Source organism: Bos mutus, chromosome 18 (assembly GCF_027580195.1).
Source record: "Bos mutus isolate GX-2022 chromosome 18, NWIPB_WYAK_1.1, whole genome shotgun sequence".
In the NCBI taxonomy this organism is placed as follows: domain Eukaryota; kingdom Metazoa; phylum Chordata; class Mammalia; order Artiodactyla; family Bovidae; genus Bos; species Bos mutus.
Window position 1 is genome coordinate 60,129,904 of NC_091634.1, and position 23,298 is coordinate 60,153,201.

General features: G+C 43.4%; 1 protein-coding gene across 4 annotated transcripts in view; it reads right to left on the reverse strand.

The window, feature by feature from the left end:
• The window catches only part of ZFP1 (ZFP1 zinc finger protein), a 30,659-nt gene extending 17,934 nt beyond the window's left edge, over positions 1-12,725 (reverse strand). For 2 of the 4 annotated variants that reach the window (XM_070388702.1, XM_070388704.1), the window contains exons 1-3: positions 12,578-12,725; positions 5,450-5,528; positions 5,298-5,356 (exon numbers count right to left, since the gene is read on the reverse strand). In XM_070388702.1, coding sequence (XP_070244803.1) covers positions 5,298-5,312 — 15 coding nt within the window. In that variant the 5' untranslated portion in view covers positions 5,313-5,356; positions 5,450-5,528; positions 12,578-12,725. Of the gene's footprint in view, positions 1-272; positions 734-5,297; positions 5,357-5,449; positions 5,543-12,577 lie in introns of those variants that run through there. The other 2 variants (XM_014477780.2, XM_070388703.1) reach the window with 2 other exon arrangements.
• Between the last annotated feature and the right edge of the window lie 10,573 nt (positions 12,726-23,298).

Below are 23,298 nucleotides of genomic sequence, written 5' to 3' on the forward strand. Positions count from 1 at the left end.
AACACAGGCACCCCATATTTCAGGAAGGCACTCTTTCCCGGCGCCAAGGCGCCAAAGCGGCCATGAAGTCCTTGCACACGGGTAGATACTGGAGCTGTGCTTCATATATGCCTCGGACAACTACTCAGGCATAGAAAAGAACAAAAAAATGCCATTTGAAGCAACGTGGAATCGAGAGATGGTCACAGTGTGTCAAGTAAATCAGACAGAGAAAAATGGCACAGGGTATTGTTTACAGGTGGAATCGAAAAATACAATCAACTAAGACTTACCAGCAAACACAGTCCGACTCCCAGTCACACAACAAATGTAAGCTTATCAAACACAAGACGGACCCTGGGGGTCGGGGTTGGGGTGCGGAGATCACTGAGGAAGTTCGGATTCAACAGTACACCGTAGACACAGACACATGGTCAAAAAGAGACCCACAGACACATCAGAGAACAATGAACAAGCACAGACTGGGCAGAACCAGGAAGTGTGCTCAACACTGTCAACAGCTACAGGGGAAGTGAATCCAAAAAGAACAGATGCATGAACATAAAGGAATCCACTTCTTGTTCCACCACAAACAAACACGATAACAGGAATCGAGTAGACTCCAGTGCAAAATACACATTACAGGGACAGGAGGAAATGAAAACAGACACATACCCCATCCCCCTCAGGCCTGGTGACTGGGGCGCAGGCACACCCCTGGAGCCCGCAGCCCGCCTCCGGGGCTGCAGAGGGTGTGCGGGGCAGAAGCCCTCACTGCATCTACAGCGCCTGGTCCCCTCTGGGACATGCCACAGCTGACCAAACTGCCAGGCGCTCCTGCACCCACACCGCACCCCCATTTCCACTCTGGGCTGGAAGCATTTTAACAAGTCCCCATCTCCACTTCTCCTAGTGGGGGGGTTCCCAATTTCAACTTCTTCCTTACAGAATCCACGTATATAGGAAACAGCCTCAACAGCGCAGCTTTCTGGCGGCTGAGATGGCTCTGGCCAGGCGGAGGTGGTGAGGGGGCTTTGTGAGGAAAGGGGCATGGAGGAATGACACCTACGCTCTCTGGTGTTTACTCGGGCAGTGTGCACGCTACTTTACAACTCAGAAACACGACTTTGGCTGGGTTCTGGATGCCCACTTGACTGACCACAGCCGGCAAAAGTGCTTCTGCCTTGTGGCCGTTTCCTGGAACAAATCGTCAAAGCAGGGGCTCTGAACCATGGTGCTGGAGAAGACTCTTGAGAGTCCCTTGGACCGCAAGGGGATCCACCCAGTCCATCCTAAAGGAGGTCAGTCCTGAATATTCATTGGAAGGACTGATGCAGAAGCTGAGACTCCAGTACTTTGGTCACCTGATGCGAAGAACTGACTCCTTGGAAAAGACCCTGATGCTGGGAAAGATTGAGGGCGGGAGGAGAAGGGGACGACAGAGGATGAGGTGGTTGGATGGCCTCACTGACTCAACGGACATGAGTTTAAATAAGCTCCAGGAGTTGGTGACGGACAGGGAGGCCTGGCGTGCTGCAGTCCACAGGGTCACACGGAGTCGGACACGACTGAGCAACTGAACTGAACTGAACTGACACGACTGAGTGACTGAACTGAACACGCTCTTCCCAGTCAGAAGCCTGCCTGATTAAGCTAAATGACCCTGCCCTCAACAAATAACCTACGGTAGCTCAGAGAGATAGAATTCAAAACAGGCCTGACTTTCAAAACCCGACTGCAAACGGTAAATTTTCCTCACACTTAGTGGAAACCAATTATCCGCACCTCTAAAAAAACTCCGCCTTCCTAATTCTTAGAGAAATGCCAAGCAAACCTACAACCAACTATCATCAGGCAGCCCTCACCAGCAAATCAGAACAATAAATGCTGGAGACCCGCAGGGAGAGAAGGGAACCCACCTCCACTGCTCCTGGAAATGGAAATCGCGACCAGCCACGATGGAGAACCGTTTGCAGGTTCCTTTAGAACAAAACCAGCACCTACCACGAGATCCTGCAAGCCCTCACCAGTTCCTATATTCAGGGAAATGCATCCTTTGAAACAACACAGGCACCCCACATTTCAGAAAGGCACTCTTTCCCGGCGCCAAGGCACCAAAGCGGCCATAATATCCCAACACAGGGATAAATACTGAAAGTGAAAGTGGTGTCTGACTCTTTGCGACCCCCATAGAATTCCATAGTCCCTGGAATTCTCTAGGCCAGAATACTGGAGTGGGTAGCCTTTCCCTTCTCCAGGGGATCTTCCCAAACCAGGGATCGAACCCAGGTCATCCGCATTGCAGGAGGATTCTTTACCAGCTGAGCCACAAGGGAACCCTCCTCCACTGCCTCTGGGAATGAAAATTGCTGAGATAAGATGCAGAACCTTATGCAGGTTCCTTTAAAACGAAACCCAGACCTACAGTGAGATTGTCCAAGCCTATGTGCATGGAAAACTATACTATGAAATAAGGCACCCCAACATTCAGGAACCCATTATTTACAACAGCCAAGATATGGAAGCAACCACAACATCTGTGAGCTTTATATACTGAAGTTGCGCTACATATATGCCATGAACAATTACTCAGCCTTAGAAAAGAATGAAATCATGTTACTTGCAACAACATGGTAGATACAGGAGATGATCAGACTATATCAAGTAAATGAGACAAAGACAATTGGCTCAGGGAATTCCTTACAAATGCAATCTGAAAAGACAAATGGCACAGGGAATTCCCTAAAGCCTCAATCTAAAAATAAATACAATGAATTAATTTAGGAAATGCAAAGAGACTCCCAGAGTTAGACAAAAGCTTAGGCTTAAAAAAGGCAAATATACAGTGATTGAAGAGATGACCAAGGAGACTGGGATGAAACCATACACACTGAGACACAGATAGAGTGTCACAGAGAGACACCCGGAGATACATCAAAGAAAAACGAACAAGCATTGGATGGAACAAGGAAGTGTGCTCAACACTCTGTCATGAGCTACGGCGGGAGAATCCAAACGAGATCAGAGACTTAAGTATACTGGAATCCACGAGTGGTCCACACCCAACAGACTACCAGGTGAAGTCAGTCAGAAAGAGAATGACAAATACCATATAAAACTACTTATGTACGGAATCTAAAAAACAGAACAAACTAACCTATCTGTGAAACACAGACAGAATCATGCCCACAGAGAACATACCTGTGGTTGCCAAGCGGCAGGGGTTGCGGGAGAGATGGAGTGAGAGGTTAGGGTCTGCAGATGTAAGCTATTACATACAGATAAACAACGAAGTCCCAAGATATAACACAGGGAACTATATTCAACATCCTATGATAAACCATAATGAGAAAGAATATTTTTTAAAAAGAATGCATATGTATGTATAACTGAATTACTTCACTGTACAGCAGAAAGTAACACAACATTGTACATCAATTATACTTCAGTAAAAAAAAAATTTTTTTAAAGGGCCAAAGACCTTAACAGGTGCTTCACTAAAGAAGATATACAGATGGTAAGTAAATATGTGTAAAGATACTTAAGATGTCAGAGAATTATCAAATTATACTGCAAAACACCTACGAAAGTGGCCAAAGTTGACAACACTGACAACACCAAATGCTGGCAAGGATGTGAAGCAACACAGACTCTCACTCACTGCTGGTGGGAATGCAAATATTATAGCCACTCTGAAAGACAGTTGAGCAGTTTCTCACAAACTACTCTTGCTGTACAATCTAGCTGTACAATCCAGCTTTAGTTTTCCTTAGCATTTACCCAAATGATTAACTTACATTCATAAAAACACTACACAGACATGTTTATAGCTGCTTAATTCGTAACTGTCAAAACCCGGAGGCAACCAAGATGTCCTTCAATTGCTCAATGGGTAAATAAATAGTGGTACATTCAGACCATGAAATATCACTGGGTGCTAAAAGGAAATAAGCCGTCAAGTCATGAAAAGACATGGAAGAACTTTAAATGCAGATTGTTAATGGAAGTCTGAAAAGGCTACATACTGACTGATTCCAACTGTATAACATTCTGGAAGAGGAAACCAGTGATATAGGTAATATATATCTTTTTCACTGCCCCTCCAATTCTGCCAGGTGCTCAAGGAAAGGGAGGGAAGGAGGACTAGATGAAGCACAGGGGATTTTGTGAGTAGTGAAACTATTCTCTAACATACAATGATGGTGGATACATGTCATTACACATTTGTCAAAACATACAGAATGCACAACACCAAAAGCAAATCGTAATGTAAACTATTGGAGAAGGCAATGGCACCCCACTCCAGTACTTCTGCCTGGAAAATCCCATGGATGGAGGAGCCTGGTGGGCTGCAGTCCATGGGGTCGCCAGTCGGACACGACTGAGTGACTTTACTTTCACTTTTCACTTTCATGCATTGAGAAGGAAATGGCAACCCACTCCAGTGTTCTTGCCTGGAGAACCTCAGAACGGGGAAGCCTGGTGGGTTGCCGTCTCTGGGGTCGCACAGAGTCGGACACGACTGAAGCGACTTAGCAGCAGCAATGTAAACTATGAACTTTAGTTTGAGTATCAGCATTGGCTCATCAATTTTAACAGCTATACCACATTAATGCAAGATGGTAATAAGAGAAGAAACCATGTGTGCAGAGGGAGGAAAGGAATTCTGTACTTTTCACTCAAATTTTCTGTAAGCTCAAAACTATTCTAAAAAAATGAAGTCTATTCATTAAAAGCAAAACAAAACATATAAACAGAACAGTATAATTAGTATGCCATCTCATGATAATCTGTACTTATACCTGTGTAAATATGTAGAAGTACATTCTGGAATGCTACTCAAGAAAGTAATGACAATGGAACTCGTGTAAGTTAGGGGGAGAATTTAAATACATATCCAGCTCTTTAGTGAGTTTTCTGGCATCAAGTTAATCTCACTGGAAAAATAAAATACACACTGTATTACCCTGAAGAATGCTATATGAATAAACTAGAGATAAAATAATAACCTGTTTTTCTTCCTGGGAATGCTGCTCAAAACACAATCTATATGAATGTTCATAAAACTAATTTATACCTAATACTCGAGAACCAAGGAAATGGTATTCATAATCAATGCAATAATTGCTTAATTAACTTGATTTACTTTTTAACTTTTTTTAAAATACCTGATTAACTTGATTTTACTTTTTGTCTGCTGGTATTGATTATTCTTACTATGTTTTTCTGAATTTTACTCATTTATACCTTTCATTTCATTTTCTAGGTCCTTATATATTTCCTCAAATGCACAGAAAAGTTAGGAATAAACAACTCACCTGGGATTTATTCATTTTCTGCAGCTTTTGGATAAAGACAGAGAACTATGAAGGCAGAACTGGAAGAAAGGAAAACAGAAGGTATTATTATTAAAGGTCTGACTTGCCTCAGAACTTCCAGAATGACTTGTTTATAAATTGTTATACGTCACCTGAGAAAATTCCACCTCATGGGCTAGTCCTTTGGAACATGCTGGCAGAACCCCCCTTCAATCAAACATTATGGAACATCTGAAAAGGTAAGACTAAGACAATTGTTAACTGACAAAACAAACAGCAGAAAACATAACTGGTTAAATTATCAAACAGGGAATTTAAAATTATTATTCATATATTAAAGCTTTGTGGAAAAGATTTACAAAATGAATTAACAAATAGGGAACTTCAGGAGATGGAACCATCAAGAAAAAAAATGGAAATGCTAAAAAAAAATGCAGTAACAGAGTTGAAAGACCATCTTCAATATGCAATGCTATGACAAAGCTGAGAAAATTTTCAGTAAATCTGAAGACAGAAAAATTACCCAAAGAAATTGGGTCCAAAGAAATTACCTAAACTGAGACACAAAGAGGAAGTTTAAAAAAAAAAAAAAACAAGGAATCCAAGGGCTGTAGTGCAATATCAAATGGTCTAACAAAAATGTATTGGAGGGACTTCCCTGGAGGTCCAGTGGCTAAGACTCCACACTCCCAGTACAGGGGGCCCAGGTTCAATTCCTGGTCAGGAAACTAGATCCCACAGGCCACAACTAAAAATAAGATCCCACATGCTGCAATGAAGACTGAAGATCCCATGTGCCCCAACTAAGACCCAGCACAGGTAAACACATAGATAATTATTTTCAAAAATAATGTATTGCCCAAAATTTGGCAGTCCAGTGGTTAAGCCTCCGCACCTCCAATGCAGGGGGTGCAGGCCTGATTCCCGGTTGGAAAAGTAAGATCCCATGCCCCTCAGAGCAATTAAGCATGCTCAGTCCAATTACTGAGCCCGTACCCACAACTATAGTCTGGGGGCCACAACAAAAGATTCCACGTGACACAGTGACAATCCCACGGGCTGCAACTAGGACTCAACACAGCCAGATATATAAATGAATATTTTTAAAAGTAGTATTTGAAGACATATTAACCAAGAATTTTCCAAAAATGGCTAATAGCAAACCTCAGATCCAAGAAACTAGGATAATTTATCCAAAGAGGGTTAAGTATCAAAAAGCAAAACAAAGACACACCTGGACATATCATATTTAAGTCAAAGTTAAAGAGAAATTCTTAAAAGCAGCCAGAAAAAAAACCTGACAGATTCCATATAGACATATTTTCTTTTTTAATTGCTCTTCAGATTGCTTTTTTTAAAAAACAAATTGAAAGTTTGTGGCAACTCAGCACTGTTAGTTAATGGTTAGCACTTTGTAGTAAGAACATTTTTAATTATTTATTCATTTGGCTGCACTGGGTCTTAGTTGCAGCATGCAGCATCTTCAATCTTAGTGGAGACATCAGATCAGATCAGTCTCTCAGTCGTGTCCGACTCTGCAACCCCATGAATCGCAGCACACCAGGCCTCCCTGTCCATCACCAACTCCCGGAGTTCACTCAGACTCACATCCATCGAGTCAGTGATGCCATCCAGCCATCTCACCCTCTGTCATCCCCTTCTCCTCCTGCCCCCAATCCCTCCCAGCATCAGAGTCTTTTCCAACGAGTCAACTCTTCGCATGAGGTGGCCAAAGTACTGGAGTTTCAGCTTTAGCATCATTCCTTCCAAAGAAATCCCAGGGCTGATCTCCTTCACAATGGACTGGTTGGATCTCCTTGCAGTCCAAGGGACTCTCAAGAGTCTTCTCCAACACCACAGTTCAAAAGCATCAATTCTTTGGCACTCAAGCCTTCTTCACAGTCCAACTCTCACATCCATACATGACCACAGGAAAAACCATAGCCTTGACTAGACGGACCTTTGTTGGCAAAGTAATGTCTCTGCTTTTGAATATGCTATCTAGGTTGGTCACAACTTTCCTTCCAAGGAGTAAGCACCTTTTAATTTCATGGCTGCAGTCACCATCTGCACTGATTTTGGAGCCCAGAAAAATAAAGTCTGACACTGTTTCCCCATCTATTTCCCATGAAGTGATGGGACCGGATGCCATGATCTTCGTTTTCTGAATGTTGAGCTTTAAGCCAACTTTTTCACTCTCCACTTTCACTTTCATCAAGAGGCTTTGGAGTTCCTCTTCACTTTCTGCCATAAGGGTGGTGTCATCTGCATATCTGAGGTTATTGATATTTCTTCTGGCAATCTTGATTCCAGCTTGTGTTTCTTCCAGTCCAGCGTTTCTCATGATGTACTCTGCATATAAGTTAAATAAGCAGGGTGACAATATACAGCCTTGACATACTCCTTTTCCTATTTGGAACCAGTCTGTTGTTCCATGTCTAGTTCTAACTGTTGCTTCCTGACCTGCATACAGATTTCTCAAAAGGCAGATCAGGTGGTCTGGTATTCCCATCTCTTTCAGAATTTTCCACAGTTTATTGTGATCCACACAGTCAAAGGCTTTGGCATAGTTAATAAAGCAGAAATAGATGTTTTTCTGGAACTCTCTTGCTTTTTCGATGATCCAGCGGATGTTGGCAATTTGATCTCTGGTTCCTGTGCCTTTTCTAAAACCAGCTTGAACATCAGGAAGTTCACGGTTCACATATTGCTGAATAGGATCTCCTAACTGCAGCATACAAACTCTTAGTGGTGGCATGTGGGATCTAGTTCCCCGACCAGGGATTGAACCGAGGCCCCCTGAGTTGGAAGCACAGAATCTTAGCCACTGGACCTTCAGGCAAGTCCCGGTAATAACGCCTTTTTAAATTAAGGTATGTAGAGGACTTCCCTGGTCGTCCAGTGGCTAAAACTCCACGATCTCAAAGCAGGGGGCTTGGATTCGATGCTTGGTTTGGGAACAAGATCCCACATGATGCAACTAAGAGTTCACAGGCTCCAACCAGAAGATCCTGTGTGTGGGCTCAGTCAGGAAGTCGAGTCTGACTCTATGACCCCGTGGACTGGAGCCCACCAGGCTCTTCCATCTATGGAATTTTCCAGGTGAGAATGCCAGAGTGGGTTGCCATTTCCTCCTCCAAGGAATCTTCTTGACCCAGGGATAGAACCCAAGTCTCTTGCATTGGCAGGTAGATTCTTTACCAATGAGCCACCAGGCACGGCCCTGCCACAACTAAAGATTCCACACGCTGCAACTAGGATCAAAGATCTTGCGTGCTGCAACTAAGACCCAGCACAGCCAAATAAATATTTTAAAAGTAAGTAAAGTTATATACATTTTTTTAGGCATAACACTATTGCAGACTTAATAGACTGCAGTATAAAGGTAAACAAATTTGTATGAATTGAGAAAACAAAAAATTCATGTGACTTGCTTTATTGCAGTGATGTGGAACTGAATGCTATTTCGGAGGTTTGCCTGTACAGAGGACTCAACATTAAAAAAAATCACAATTTCTCATCAGAAACGATATAAGCTGGAAGGCAATGTAGTGACATCTTTAAAAAAAGAAAAAACTACCAATCCAGTATTCTATACCCAGCAAATATATCTCACAAAAAAAAAAAAAAAGAAAGTGAAATAAAAACCTTATCAAACAGAAACAGAGAATGCATTACCAGTAGTCCTATACTACAATAAAAAATTTTAAAGACCTTCTTCAGGTAGAAGGGATACCAGACAGAAATGTGGATCTACACAAAGAAATAAAGATCTCTGGGAGTGGTTAAAATGAAGAGAACTATAAAGACATTTTATCTTACTTTTAATCAATCTAAAAGATAATTGTCTAAACCAAAAAGACCAGAAAAGTTTTGTGAACTTATAGGATATGTAAAAGTAAAATATGACATTAATAGCATAAAAGATGAGATGATGAAATTGTTGATGGAAGTATAGTTTTAAGGATCTTACCTTACACACAAAGCAGTGGAATATATTTAAAAGTTCACTGTGATTCACTCAATAAGTTTATTTGAGCCTCCTCCCTCCCTGTTTAGTATGATACGTCCATCTGCATTACACATTAACCAGACTGCCTCAAAGGTAGGAATGCTTACTTGCCATAAAGATCTGTTTTCTTTTGATTCGAGCAATGTAACTTCTTAAAAGAGTAATGTTCTTTCTCAACTCTGTAAGAGGTCATGATGACTTGAGGTTCACTCTGCACATGCTTAGTTGAACTACTGTGTACTTGGTGAACTTTATGTCAGTATGTCATTTTGATAAATGATCCTCTGTCTCAAAAATGGACAAGAGATTGTCATATTGACTGACAGAAGAGTGTCTAATATCCCTTATATATGTGGAATCTAAAAAGAAATGATACAAATAAACTTACAAAACAGAAAAAGACTCAACAGACTTGGAGAACAAACTTGGTTTGGTTGCTGAGGGGAAGGGATAGGGAGTTTGGGATGGACATGTACACAGTGCTGTGTTTAAAATGGATAACCAACAAGGACCTACTGGATAGCATAGGGAACTCTGCTCAGTGTTATGCAGCAGCCTGGATGGGAGGGGAGTTTGGGGGAGAATGGATACATGTATTTGTATGGCTGAGTCCCTTTGCTGTTCATTTGAAACTATCACAAAATTGTTAATCAGCTATGCTGCTGTTACGTCACTTTAGTCGTGTCCGACTCTGTGCGACCCCATAGACGGCAGCCCACCAGGCTTCCCGTCCCTGGGATTCTCCAGGCAAGAACACTGGAGTGGGTTGCCATTTCCTTCTCCAGTTAATCAGCTATACTCCAATACAAAATAAAAAGTTCAAAAACAAGTATATGACTATTCCTTCAACATCTAATAGGCAGAACAGTTCTCAGAGCTCCTAAGTCTGTCTCTTGGGTTATAATCCTCAGGTTGGCTCAAATAAAATTTTCTTAACTTGACTGTTAATTGAATTTTCACCAACAATAGCTAGATCAAAACAAAAAGAAGAGGGACTCTCCTGGCAGTCCAGTGGTTAAGACTGGACTTAACCAGGGAGCAGGGAGCATGGGTTCAATCCCTGGTTGGGAAACTAAGATCCTGCATGACATGCAGCACAGTGGGGAAAAAAAAAGTAACAGGATAAGAAAAGATTCCTTGCACACATTAATCAAAAGAAAGCTGGATTGATTAATATCAAAGTAGACTGAACAAAAAAAATTACCAGGGATAAAGTGTGACATTACATAATGTCACTGCGATAAATGACAATGATAAATGTATCAAATCACCAGAACACGTAACAATCCTAAATGTTTATGCACAAAAGAACTTCAAAATATAAGAACCCAAAGTTGATAAAACTGAAAGAAAAGATAGGTAAAATCCACAATAGTAGCTCAAGAATTCAGGATTCTTTTCTCAGGTGACAAGACACGTACATAGAAAACCAGTGAAGATGCAGAAAAACAACCACACTACCAACAAACCTGACCCAGTTAGTAGTTACAAAAAACTCTACCACTAACAGTACAATAGTCATTAAAGTACATAAAAAACATCCTCAAGGTATAACATATCCTTGACCATAAAATAAAACAAAACTTTTATTTTTTATTTTTGGCTGTGCTGGGTCTTCTGCTACAAGCAGGCTTTCTCTAATTGCAGTGAGTGGGGGCCACTCTTCGTCACAGTGTGCAGGCTTCTCACTGGGGTGGTTTATCTTGTGGCTGAGCATGGACAGTAGCTGCCCCAGGTATGTGGAATCCTCCCAGGACTGAAGCGAGTCCTATGCATTGGCAAGTGGACCACTGGACCTCCAGGGAAATACAAGTCAACAAGGTTTAAAGAACTGAATTATGTAACAAAGTATATTCTTTAACCAAAACAGAATTAAACTAGAATTCAGTAATAGACAAAGATCTAGAAAATCCCCAATGTTTAGAAATTAAACAACAAATTTCTAAACAACTAACAGGTGAAAAAGGAAGTCACAAGGGAAGTTTAAAAAACTGAATGGAAATGAAAAACAAAACATACCAGAATTTAAGGGATGCAGCTAGAGCAGTATTTAGAGGACAGTTACAGCATTAAAATCAATGTCAGTAACAATGGGAGAGACATTACTACAGATGCTACAGACATTAAAAAGTTACTCTTTTGCAATAAAAAAATAATAACCACTAGCTACACTAATTAAGGAGAAAAAGGAGCAATCTCAAATACACATAAATAAGCAAAGTGGGAAATATCAAATACGAGAGAAAAAAAGATGAAATAATGGGGAAAAGATTCCATCTTCATAGCAATAAATTACTACAGAACAATAATATAAAAACGCAAATATTTATGAAAAAACTTACAAAGTGCTCCTAAGGGGAAAAAAAATGAAAGACTTGAACAAATGGGAAAGCCTATAGTAAGAACCAACATTATAAAGGTGTCCATCCCCCCTAATTAAATGTAACCATCAACTGGATCATAGAAGCACGAACAGATTTTTTAAATATAATTTATTCTAAAGTATCAGTGGGAATCGTCAGCAAAGGTGTATAATCTCAAAATGGTGAAGGTTTTGGGGTGTCCAATAAAGGAAGAGCAGTAAACTCAACCACAGAAAAAATCGTAACGCCTCCACGGTAAAAACTACTGGTGAGCAAAATTAAGAGGCAAAATAAAAAAATGTTTGTCGTTCGTGTGACAGGACCAGCTGGCTGCGCCACCTCGGGTAAGCGCGGGAACGAGCGAAGACGCAGGAGAGGGCGCGCCTCGGGGAGCCCCGGCTGAGGGGCCCGGCGGGGAGGTCGCGGCGTCGCCTTCCGCGCGGCCCGCGCCTCGCCAGGGCGCTCCGGCCGCCCTCCTCGGCGAGGCTGCGGCCGTGGCGCACGCGGCGCCCGCGCGCTCTGAGGCGCGCCCGGCCCCGCCCCGGCCTCGCCCCGCACCGCCCTCCGGGTCACGCGCGCGCCCGCCCGCCGGCTCCCAGAGCGCGGCGGCGCGGCCGGAGACCTCCGCGGCCGGTCGGAGGCGCCCCGCCGGACAAAGAGAGGGAGGCCGGCCCGCCCCGCCGCCCGCCGCCGCGCCGTCCCCGCCCCCGCACGTCTGGCCGGGCGGCCCCGCCGGCCCCGCGCCGGCGACAGCGCCGGGCCGCCGCCGATGCCGCCCCGAGGGTCGCCGCCCCGAGGGGCTCCGAAGTTTGGGCTCCCGCCGCGCGCGGGCACGAGCCCACCCCTCGTCCCCTGCCCCTCGGCCCCCGCGGCCCCGCGGGGCGGCCTGGCAGGCCCCCTCCTACCTGGAGGGGCACAGCCTCCGCTCGTGGCACAGGGCCAGGCTGGGTCACGGTGGGGAGACCGGGGCCCTGTCACCTACTCGCGGCTGCAGGTGGGGGAAGGGCGGCCACCGGCGCGCTCGCAGCAGTGCGCATGCGCACATGCAAGGGGCTGCACGCTGTCCCAGGGTCCTCCGAGGGGTGGTCCGTCAAACTTCGGGACTACATTTCCCATAAGCCCGCAGGGCCACACCGTAGGGACTCTCAGGAAAGTTTTCACCTTGTTCAGCCGATCGGATGAGTGTTGACCATGATAATCCCTTGGCCTGGACCTCATTTCCACCAAAGGGAGTATGAGTTACAATCACCACCTCCCCCAAAATAGGAATCCTGGCTTTTAAAGGTTACACAGGTAATCTATGATCACAGCATTTGAATTAGAAAATATGTATAAAATAGAGCAAATATCACCCATGATCTCACCTTTCAAAGATAACTATATATAACATATTAAGTTACCTTTCTGATACTAAAAATAAATAAAACTGGCCATAAAGGTACCATGTGCTGTCAGTAGGATTTTTTTTTTTTTTTAAGTTTTGGATTTACAGTAAAATTTGAGGAGAAAGTTCCAATGTACCACGTGTGCCCACACATGAATGGCCTCCCCCACTATCAACACCCAGTACCAGAGTGGTATATTTGTTACAATTAAATGTACACTGACAAGACACCCAAAGTCCATAGTTTACATTAGGGTTCACGCTGGGTGTTGAACGTTCTATGGGTTTTGACAAACATACAGTGACATGTATCCACCACCATAGTATCACACAGTAGTTTTACTGCACACAAATTCCCCTGTGCTCCATCTATTCCTCCTTCCCTCCCTCTCCCTAAGTCCCCGAAAGTCACTGACCTTTGTACTGTACCGCTAGGATTATTACCGAGTCCAAGCTGCACGGAAGACCAATAAGTCAACAAATAAGTTGTTGGGGCAAGGAATAGCCACTGAACTGGGAAAGCAAGCAGACCAGGAAGATGATGAACTCATGTCCCAAAGAACCATCTTGCCTACTTTCGGATTCGGGCATCCTTTATACATCCCATAAAAGGGGAGGGAGTGGAGTCAAACAGTTCCTGGTTCCCGGCAGCCTCTGGAGGGGATATGTTAATTTCTTCTTCGTGCAGTTATTCACAGGTGGGCCTGGTCAAGGTGCTTCCAGTGAGCTGAAGAAAGGTATTTTAGCCTAATGCACATGACCTGGGAAGCAGGGTTCCCAGAGATGGGTGATTATGTATAATGTAAGCTTTGAGGCAATATCCCTTTAGTGATTAACTTGTAATAGAATACAAAATTTCTTCCCTATTAACAGTTGTCTTTTTCAGAATGTCATATAGTTAGAATCATTCAGTTTGTAGCCTTTTCAAGTTGGTTTCTTTCACTTGCTGCTGCTGCTGCTGCTAAGTCACTTCAGTTGTGTCCGACTCTGTGTGACCCCATAGACGACAGCCCACCAGGCTCCCCTGTCCCTGGGATTCTCCAGGCAAGAACACTGGAGTGGGTTGCCATTTCCTCCTTCAATGCATGAAAGTGAAAAGTGAAAGTGAAGTCGCTCAGTCGTGTCCGACCCTCAGCGACCCCATGGACTGCAGCCTTCCAGGCTCCTCCGTCCATGGGATTTTCCAGGCAGAAGTACTGGAGTGGGGTGCCATTGCCTTCTCCATTCTTTCACTTAGTAATATGCATTTAAAGTTCCTCCATGTCTTTTCATGGCTTGTCAGCTCATTTCTTTTTAGCACTGAATAATATTTCATTGTCTGCATGTACCACCATTTTATCTACCCATTCAGCAACTGAAAGACATCTTGGCTGCTTCCAAGTTTTGACAATTATAAAAGCTTCTATAAACATCCCTGTGCAGTGTTTTGCATGGAAATAAAATGTTTCTCATTTGTGTAAATGTCAAGGAACACAATGATTAGGTTGTATAGTGAGAATATAGCCTTGTAGAAAACTGCCAGACTGTCTTCCAGACTGGCTGTACCATTTTGCATCCCCACCAGCAATGAATGAGAGTTCCTGTTGCTTCACATCCCTGTCAGCTTTTGCTGTTGTCAGTGTTGTGGACTTTGGCCATGCTCATAGGTGTGTAGTAGAGCAACCAGTTTTCAATTAAACAATATACGGTCTCAAAATCTACTGTTATTGAACCAGACCTGGGTCTGTATGCACACACTGAAGCCAGTGTGTGATGCCAGGTTGTGGTAAACAGAAGTGCAGAGTTTATGGCAAGGCTAAGCAAGGTGTAGGGTCAGATACTGCTTCAAAGAATGGAATTCCCTGATGTCTTTCAGGGAAAATTTTTTAAAGACAGGATGGGGCTTCCCTGGTGGTCTAGTGGTTGAGAGTGCACCTGCCAATGCAGGGGACGTGGGTTTGACCCCTGGTTCGGGAAGATCCCATATGCTGTGGAACAACTGTAGCCATGCACCACAGCTACTGAGCCAGGGCTCTAGAGCCTCTAGCCTCAACTACTGAAACCCGAGCGCCTGAGAGCCTGTGCGCCACAACTAGTGAAGCCACCACAATGAGAAGCCCACACGCATTTAGAGAGCAGCCCCCGCCCTCAGCAACTAGAGAAAGCCACACGCAGCAATGAAGACCCCCACAGCCAAAAATATATAAACAAACCAATCTTAAAAAAGCAAAGACAGGGTGAAGGAGAAGGTTGTGGGGTAATCAGCTCATGGACATTTTTATGATTGACTGGTGATGAAGTAATCAGGAGTCTCCCTTGATTGACTCACCAACCTTCTGGTTTCAACCAGTCTGGGGTCTACATGTTTGTGGTCAATATTTAGTTAACTTCTTCTATCTGGTGGAGGTTTCAAGAAGTAGCTCAAGGATATGGTTCACAATATTATCTACAGCCCTTGAGGAGTAACTAAAGGTCCCTGAATTTGTCTAATGGTTAAACAATTACTATTTTGACTTGCTTGACTCTGTTTTTATGTTTGTATTTCTTGGATTAAATTTGCTCCTTGAACCTTGGGGAAGGCCTACAAGACAAAAGTTTTCTTCAAGCAAGAGGCAGGCAGAGGGGACTTCCATGATGATCCAATGTTAGGAATCCACCTTGCAAAACAGGGGATATAGGTTCGATCCATGGTAGGGAACTAAGACCCCACATGCAACCAAGCCTGAGCCCATCTGCTTGCCCCAACGAAAGATCCAGATCAAGACCAAAGACCCCGTATGCTGCAATTAAAAGACCCGATGCAACTAAAGAAATATTTTTAAAATGTTTTCTCTTTACTCAAAATCAAAGAAAAGCAATATGATAACATATGTAATATCATTTTGACCTATCAGTTTGGACAATTTTTAAAAGAGTAAGGATACCCAGGGTTGGAACAACTTGGCGAAAAAAAGTTTTTAATGTGTATTCATTCATTTATTTTATTATTTATTTTTGGCTGTGATGGTTCTTCGTTGCTACACATGGGCTTTCTCTAGTTGCGGTGAGCCAGGTCCTCACCGAGGTGGCTTCTCTTGTTATAGAGCGCCGGCTCTAGGCTTACGGGCTCAGTAGTTGTGGCTCACAGGCTCCACAGCAAAGGCTTAATAGTTGCGGCTCACAGGCTTAGTTACTGCGCCACGGCATGCGGGATCCTCCCAGACCAGGGATTGAACTGGTGTCCCTTGCACTAAAGGCAGATTCTTAACCACTGGACCACCAGGGAAGCCCCGAAAAAAAATTTTTTATGCGATTCTGGTAGGACTATAATACATAAAATCTTTCTGAAGGCCTTATTGTATCAAAAGTTAAAATTTTTAAATTATAGATTTTAATCTTGTACTACGATGTATATACATGAATGTTCTCACATTGCAGCCTATATCTGCTACGAAACACTGGAAAAATCTAAAAATCTTTCAGTAGATGTAATTAAAATAATCATAATATGTAAATGGAATTTGGGGAGACATTGAAAATGATAATGCATACTAACTCCATTCGGCTTCTCTGGTAGCTCAGTGGTGAAGAATCCACCTGCCAATGCAGGAAACTTGGGTTCAATCTCTGGGTCGGGAAGATCCCCTGGAGAAGGAAATGGCAGCCTACTCCAGTATGCTTGCCTGGGAAGTCATATTGACAGAGGAGTCTGGCAGTCTACAGTCTATGGGGTTGCAAAGAGTTGGACAGGGCTGAGCAATTGAGCACACACACATGCTAACTCCATGGGGGAGGTGTCTAATGCATTCAGAAATGAAAACTGCAGATCACACAGATTATGTAGAGTGTGAGCCTATTTTTGTAAAAAATTATACATATTTTAAAAAGACTAAATACTTAAATGTATAAAAAGAATAAATACACACTCTTCCCCCAATGAGTTAAATTCCACACACATGAGTTAAATTCCCGACTGCCTTATGCAACAACGTAGAGTACTGTGTGTGGGGTTGTTTCTGAAGACCTTGCACATTATTCTTTATTAATTTCCTCTTAAGAATAAAGGGAAAGTGTGGAGGAGTAAAAAAAAACATACTGCAAATTTTAATTTAAACGTTGCCTTTAATTTTTTTGACCTTCCACTAAGGTTTCACACTTTCTCAGTCAACTACCCACCGTGTCCCAGTGGCTGTTGCATCTTCCCAGCATGTTGGAGCATCAACTTCCTTTCCAACAAGCATCGGCACCTCGCAGTAACTACATGCTTGGACGGCGCTGTTATCGGATGCAAAAAGACTTTGTTACGATAGTGACTGTTGAGAGTGGAGCAAATATTCCAAAGCACATAAATAAAGTGTGGTTTGTTCCTGCATGCATGCGCGCTGAGTCGCTTCAGTCGTGTCCTACTCTTTGGTGACCCTGTGGACCAGAGCCCACCAGGCTCCTCTGCTCCGTCTATGGGTTTGTTCCTAGATACTGGCAAAAAAAAATTTATTTTTGTTCATTTGATCAAATGACATTCCCATGGGGCACGGATCCTAGATCATCCAATTTTATCAAACAACTTGTGTACTCTGTTACATTAAGATTCATTGGTCTTTCTTGCACTTTGAATGGATCCTTTATCTCAAATCCATGATTTTGTCATATCATACCCTGGTCACTTGAAAAATACTGGCTTACTGAGTCCTAAAGATCTTTAAAATGTTGATACATTTTACTGCATAGTATCAAATGACCATAATAATATCACCACTGGTCTCAACAGAAAAGCTTTCATAAGTTTTGGGAAGCAGAATCAGGTTTTTGCCAACATTCAAATTTTCACTTGAAAGATAATTTTACCATTGAGGAACAACTTGTAGTCACTTGTTTTTCTTGAAATGACAGCTCACTTCATTCATTTTTGAGAAAATGTCTGCCAAACACCCAGCCTTCGATTGACTGTAAGCCATTCAAGTAAAAATATTTCATGAGAAAAGCAGCTAGTTCAACTCATGACTCAAACAAGAGCACAAGTGGTTTTCCTGGAGACAACATTGCATCTCTGTGTGCAGCAGAAGTATTATACTCTGTATGTACTTCCTGTTTCATCGGACAGAATATTAAAAAGGCGAGCGCTGAAAGGTTGAGACAAGCACAATTAATCATTCTTACTGCTCCACTGAAGTCATTCTTTAGTGAAACTGGCGCTTCTTTCCTGTAATTGTGTGAGAGTGCAGACAGCAGGGACCACCAGGAACTTCCCTCGTGGTCTGGTGATTAGGACTCTGTGCTTCCACCGCACGGGGCATGGGTTCCACCCCTGGTCTGGGAACTGTGACCCTGCATGCCTCAGCACGGCCCGAAAACACTAAAAGAAGGCAGTGACTGCCAGTGCAGTTTGGTGCCACTGTCTGGAACCCCCAGGAGACTCCCCAGCATGTAATTTTTCAAAAGTGACCTTGACCTCCTGGACCCTCAGCAAGGGTCTTGGAGACCTCAGGGGTCTGTGGGTCATACTTAATGCACAGTCACTGTGCACTATTATCACACCTAAAAATTTCACAGTATTTCCTAAATACTATTCAAATATCCAGTTGGTGTTCACATTTCCAACTTGTTTCCATGAGCATCATACATTTCTTCAAATTTTTCAAACTCAAGATCCAGTCAGGGACTTCCCTGGTCCAGTGGCTAAGACTCCTAACTCCCAATGCAGTGGGCCCAGGTTTGATCCCCAATCAGGGAACTAGATCCCACGTGATGCAACTGAGAGTGTGCATGCCAAAACTAAAGATCCTGCGCACTCTAAGACCTGGCACAGCCAAATAAATAAATATTTTTTAAAAATCCAAATGAATCCATGGCCCAGGATTATTGTCTTTTAATACATAGGTCCTTCCTCCAAACCTTTTTTTCCCCTTTGTTACTTATATGCTAAAAACACTGGATTGTCTAATCTGAAGAACTTCCACATGGTCTGGACTGTCTTGATCACCTTATATTTTAATTGTCAATTTTCTCTTCCTTCATCTGAACTCTGAACCTGAGGTCAAGGTTTAAGAAGAAATTTTAGCCAAATATTACCAGTGATTCCTTACTCCTTTCCAGGTCTTGAAACAATTCTTTTTCTGAATAAGTTTAATTTTTCCTCCAAGTGTCTTTGTTTTCTACTCCTTTATTCAGCATTCCTGCCATCGTTTATCAAGCACCTGCTGGCGGCAGGCACTGTGCGTGGACACTGCTCTGAGTGACCCAGAGCCCTCTCCTTGTGAGCTTCCATTCTACTTGGGAAGACAGGCAATAAACAAGTAAAACAGAGCGTGTCAGATGGTGTTTACTGCTAAGAAGGTCATATCAGGGACTTCCCTGGTGGTCCAGTGCTTAGGATCTGCAATTCCACTGCAGGGGCAAGGGTTTGATCCCTGGTCAGGGAGCTAAGATTCTACACACCACTTGGCATGCCCCCCACAAAAGTTGTATCAGGAGCTTGTGGAGGGGTGTGTTTTTGAGCAGAATGGCTAGTGAAGGCTTTACTCAGCAGGTTAGGTTTGAGCCAAGACTCTCTTAGACTCCATAATTCCTATAATCATAACTCTAAGACTCCATAATCAGACCCCTACCGGTGGATATTCCTTCCTTGTATTATTTCCAGTGTCTGACAACACCACTCCATCTGGTCCCCAATTTCTCCCAGCCAGTTGACCAGCCTCCCTCTTTTTTATAGCTGAGATGATGGAAAAGGAATGATATCTAATCACAAGCTTTTCCCTCCTTGTTTAGGGCTCTGAGAAGTGATCTTCAATTTACTTTTTTCAAGGCAAAACTACAAAGTAGGGGCCCTGCAAAAATTCTTCTAATTTGTAGCAAAGTGAATATATTATGCTATCTTTTCCTTTATTTTTTTAAAAATTATTTGGTTGCATCAGGTTTTCGTTGCAGCACGTGGGATCTTTGTTCCGTTATGGGGGATCTTTTGTTGGAGGTACCGACCCTCTAGCTGTGGCGTCCGGCCTCAGTAGTTGTAGCAACAGGCTTAGTTGCTCTGCAGCAAGGAGTTTCTCAGGCGGCTCAGTGGTAAAAGAATCCACCTGCCAATGCAGGAGACGCAGGACACGCTGGTTCAATCCCTGAGTGGGGAAGATCCCCTGGAGGAGGAAATGGCAACCCACTCCACTCTTCTTGCCCGGAGAATCCCCATGGACAGAGGAGCCTGGCGGGCTGCAGTTCACAGGGTTGTAGAGTCAGACACAACAGCACACACGTGCATGCACGTGGGGTCTTAGTTCCCTGACTAGGGATCGCGAGGTGGGTTCTTAACCACTGGACCACCAGGGGAGTTTCTTTCCTTTATTTTTAACATAAATGAACTCTGGGGAATGGAACTAACCTGAGCCTCAAAAAAATTTTTATCTTATTTGAGTGCTTGACAAGGCCATCTTAATCCTCAATGAACGAAGGGGTCTTACAAGGTCAGTGGCTGAGATCTAGGGATCCTCTGTGCATACGAGGACTGTCTGTCTCATTTGTCACGGCCTTTCCAGCACTGTGCTTGCTGTAGATGAGGAAGGAATGAATGACCGGAGCAGGAAGTAAGGACACTTGAAACCCAGCTACGGCCGGTATCGTGCACGTCTGTCCACCTGAGTGCACCAACAGCTACCTGTGCATCGTGCATCCTGCTGGAGTGGGCAGCTTCCAGCATCACCTGACTTTTCAGGGCTGCCCACCTCAATGGGCCAGCAGTGCCTCCGCAACACACCAGGGTAGGTAGCTGCTCCTCTGGCCCTTCTCTCGGGCTGGCCAGTTCTTGGGATTGCAAAGAACTCCAGCTATTTCCTCGCTCTATCTCCACTTTGTGAAGAGACACCTAAAGACTACACTAAAAATAGAAGAAAAAAAGATTTCCCTGGTGGCCCAGTGGTAAAGAATCTGCCTTGCAATGCAGAGGACCAGGGTTGGATCCCTGCTCAGAGAACTCAGAATCTAATATCCCACACGCCGCAGAGCAACTAAGCCTGCGCGTCACATCTAGGATGTGTGTACTACATCTAGGAGGTCCCAGATGATGGAACGACGATCCCAAGTGCTGCAACCAAGACAGGAATCAGCCAAAGTAAGTAAATAATCAAACAAATTTTAAAAAAGAATATCCTATTTATCCCACCTTAGGGGAAAAAAATCATAGTCATTCTGAATCAGGTTTAATTTTGGGTACATTGGTTTTTATAGAGAATTTAGAGATAACTGCATATAAGTCAGAAAGACATAGGCTTGAATATTATTGGACACTATTATTCTTTTAAAAAGCAAATATTCTGAACTTGTTTTATTTCTTCTATTTGCCTTAGTCTTTTTTTTATAATATATTTATTTTTAATTGGAGGATAATTGCTTTACAGTGTTGTGTTGGTTTCTGCCATACATCAGCACCGTTCAGCCACAGGTATACACGTCCCCTCCTTCTTGTATCTCCTTCCCACCTCCCACCCCATTCCACCCCTCTAGGTTGTCACTGAGCACCAGGCTGAGCTCCCTGCACTGCACAGCAACTTCCCATTAGCTCTCTGTTTCACACATGGTAATGTATATATTTCAGTGTTCCTTCATCCCACCCTCTCCTTCCCCCATTGGACAAAGTATTATTACAAAATAAGCAACTGAATCAAAGCTTCCTCTATTTTAAGAGCAGATCCATAAATATTAACAGAACAGATCAGGACTCCATTGGTCCAAATACCTGTTCACAAATGGAAAAGGCCTGGAGAAGCCAACAAGTTTTAATTCTGACAAAGATAAGCTGTTTATGGCTTCAAAATGATAACATGACTGTTTTAGGGGCTCCCCCAGGCCATGTTCAGGTTCAATTTTTCCTTAGAAGGACTCAGAACTCAGCAAGCTGTTATACTCATGGCTACATTTTACTGCAGTGAAAGGATACAGATTAAAATCAGAAACAGAAACGGCACAAAGGCCAAGGTCCAGAAGACACGAGGCACAAGATTCCAGCTGTCCTCTCTCAGCGGTGTCATGCACACAGCACTTGATCCTCCTAGCAATGGTGTGTGACATCATACGCGGGGTACAGCTAACCCTAAGCTCAGCTGAACCTTGGTATCCAGGGTCTTTACTGGAGGTTGGTTGATCATATGGGCATGTCTGACTGCCTACATGGCTGACCTTAGTCTCCAGCCCCTTCCCATGTCACACTGATACCCTGGGATCAAAAAAAGGAATACATGTTTATTGTTTTATGCCATGGAGTTTTAGGTGTTTCTTATACTATAGCAACAGCTAACTGATTCAGTGGGGGTAGTAAACAGAGCAACAAAAGTACTTTTTGAAATTAAAGTGTACTGACACAAATCAGATAACCGTTAAGACATACTTTCTCAACACACTGCTGTCAAGCAAACATTTCTGCTTCTAAATGTGACAATGAAGTGTCAGCAATGCTTCTTCTTTAGTTTAAAAAGTGTTTCTTAGGGGATATAAGTATACCTATGGCTGATTCATGTTGAGGTTTGACAGAAAACAGCAAAATTCTGTAAAGCAATTATCCTTCAATAAAAAATAAATTAATTAAAAAAAATGGTTCTTGCATCATTTTCCTTGTCGGCTAGATCTTTAACATTTTTTAATTAAAATATTGTTTTAAGTGTAAGAACACTTGGGACTCCCCTGGTGGTCCAGTGGCTAAGACTTGGAGCTCCCAATTCAGGGGACGTGGTCGAGGAACTAGATCCCACATGCCACAGCTAAGAGTTCACATGTTGCCGCTAGAAAAGAAACTTTGTGCCGCAACAAAGGTGGGTGCCGCAACTAAGCCCCAGTGCAGCCAAATGAATTAATTTTTTTTAATGTAGGACATTCAAGATGAGATGTATCTCCTTAGCAGATTTTTTAAGTATACTGTGCAGTAGTGTTTTGCATGAGCACAGTGTGGTACAGTAGATTTCTAGAATTCATTCATTTTGCATAACAGAAATTTTAAACCTGTAATTAGTAACCTACGGGATTAACACATTTAAAAGATGCCATTTCGGGCTTCCCTGGTGGCCCAGTAGTAGGAATCCCCCTTGCCATGCAGGGACACCGGTTAGATCCCTGGCCCAGGAAGATCCCACGTGCTGGGGAGCAACTAAGCCCATGCACTGCAACCACTGCGCCTTCGCGCCCTAGCACCCTCGCTCCGCAACAGAAGCCCCTGCAGCAAGAAGCCCGAACACCGCACCCGGATAGTAGCCCCCACTCTCTGCAACTAGAGAAAGCCCTGGAGCAGCAACGAAGACCCAGCCCGGC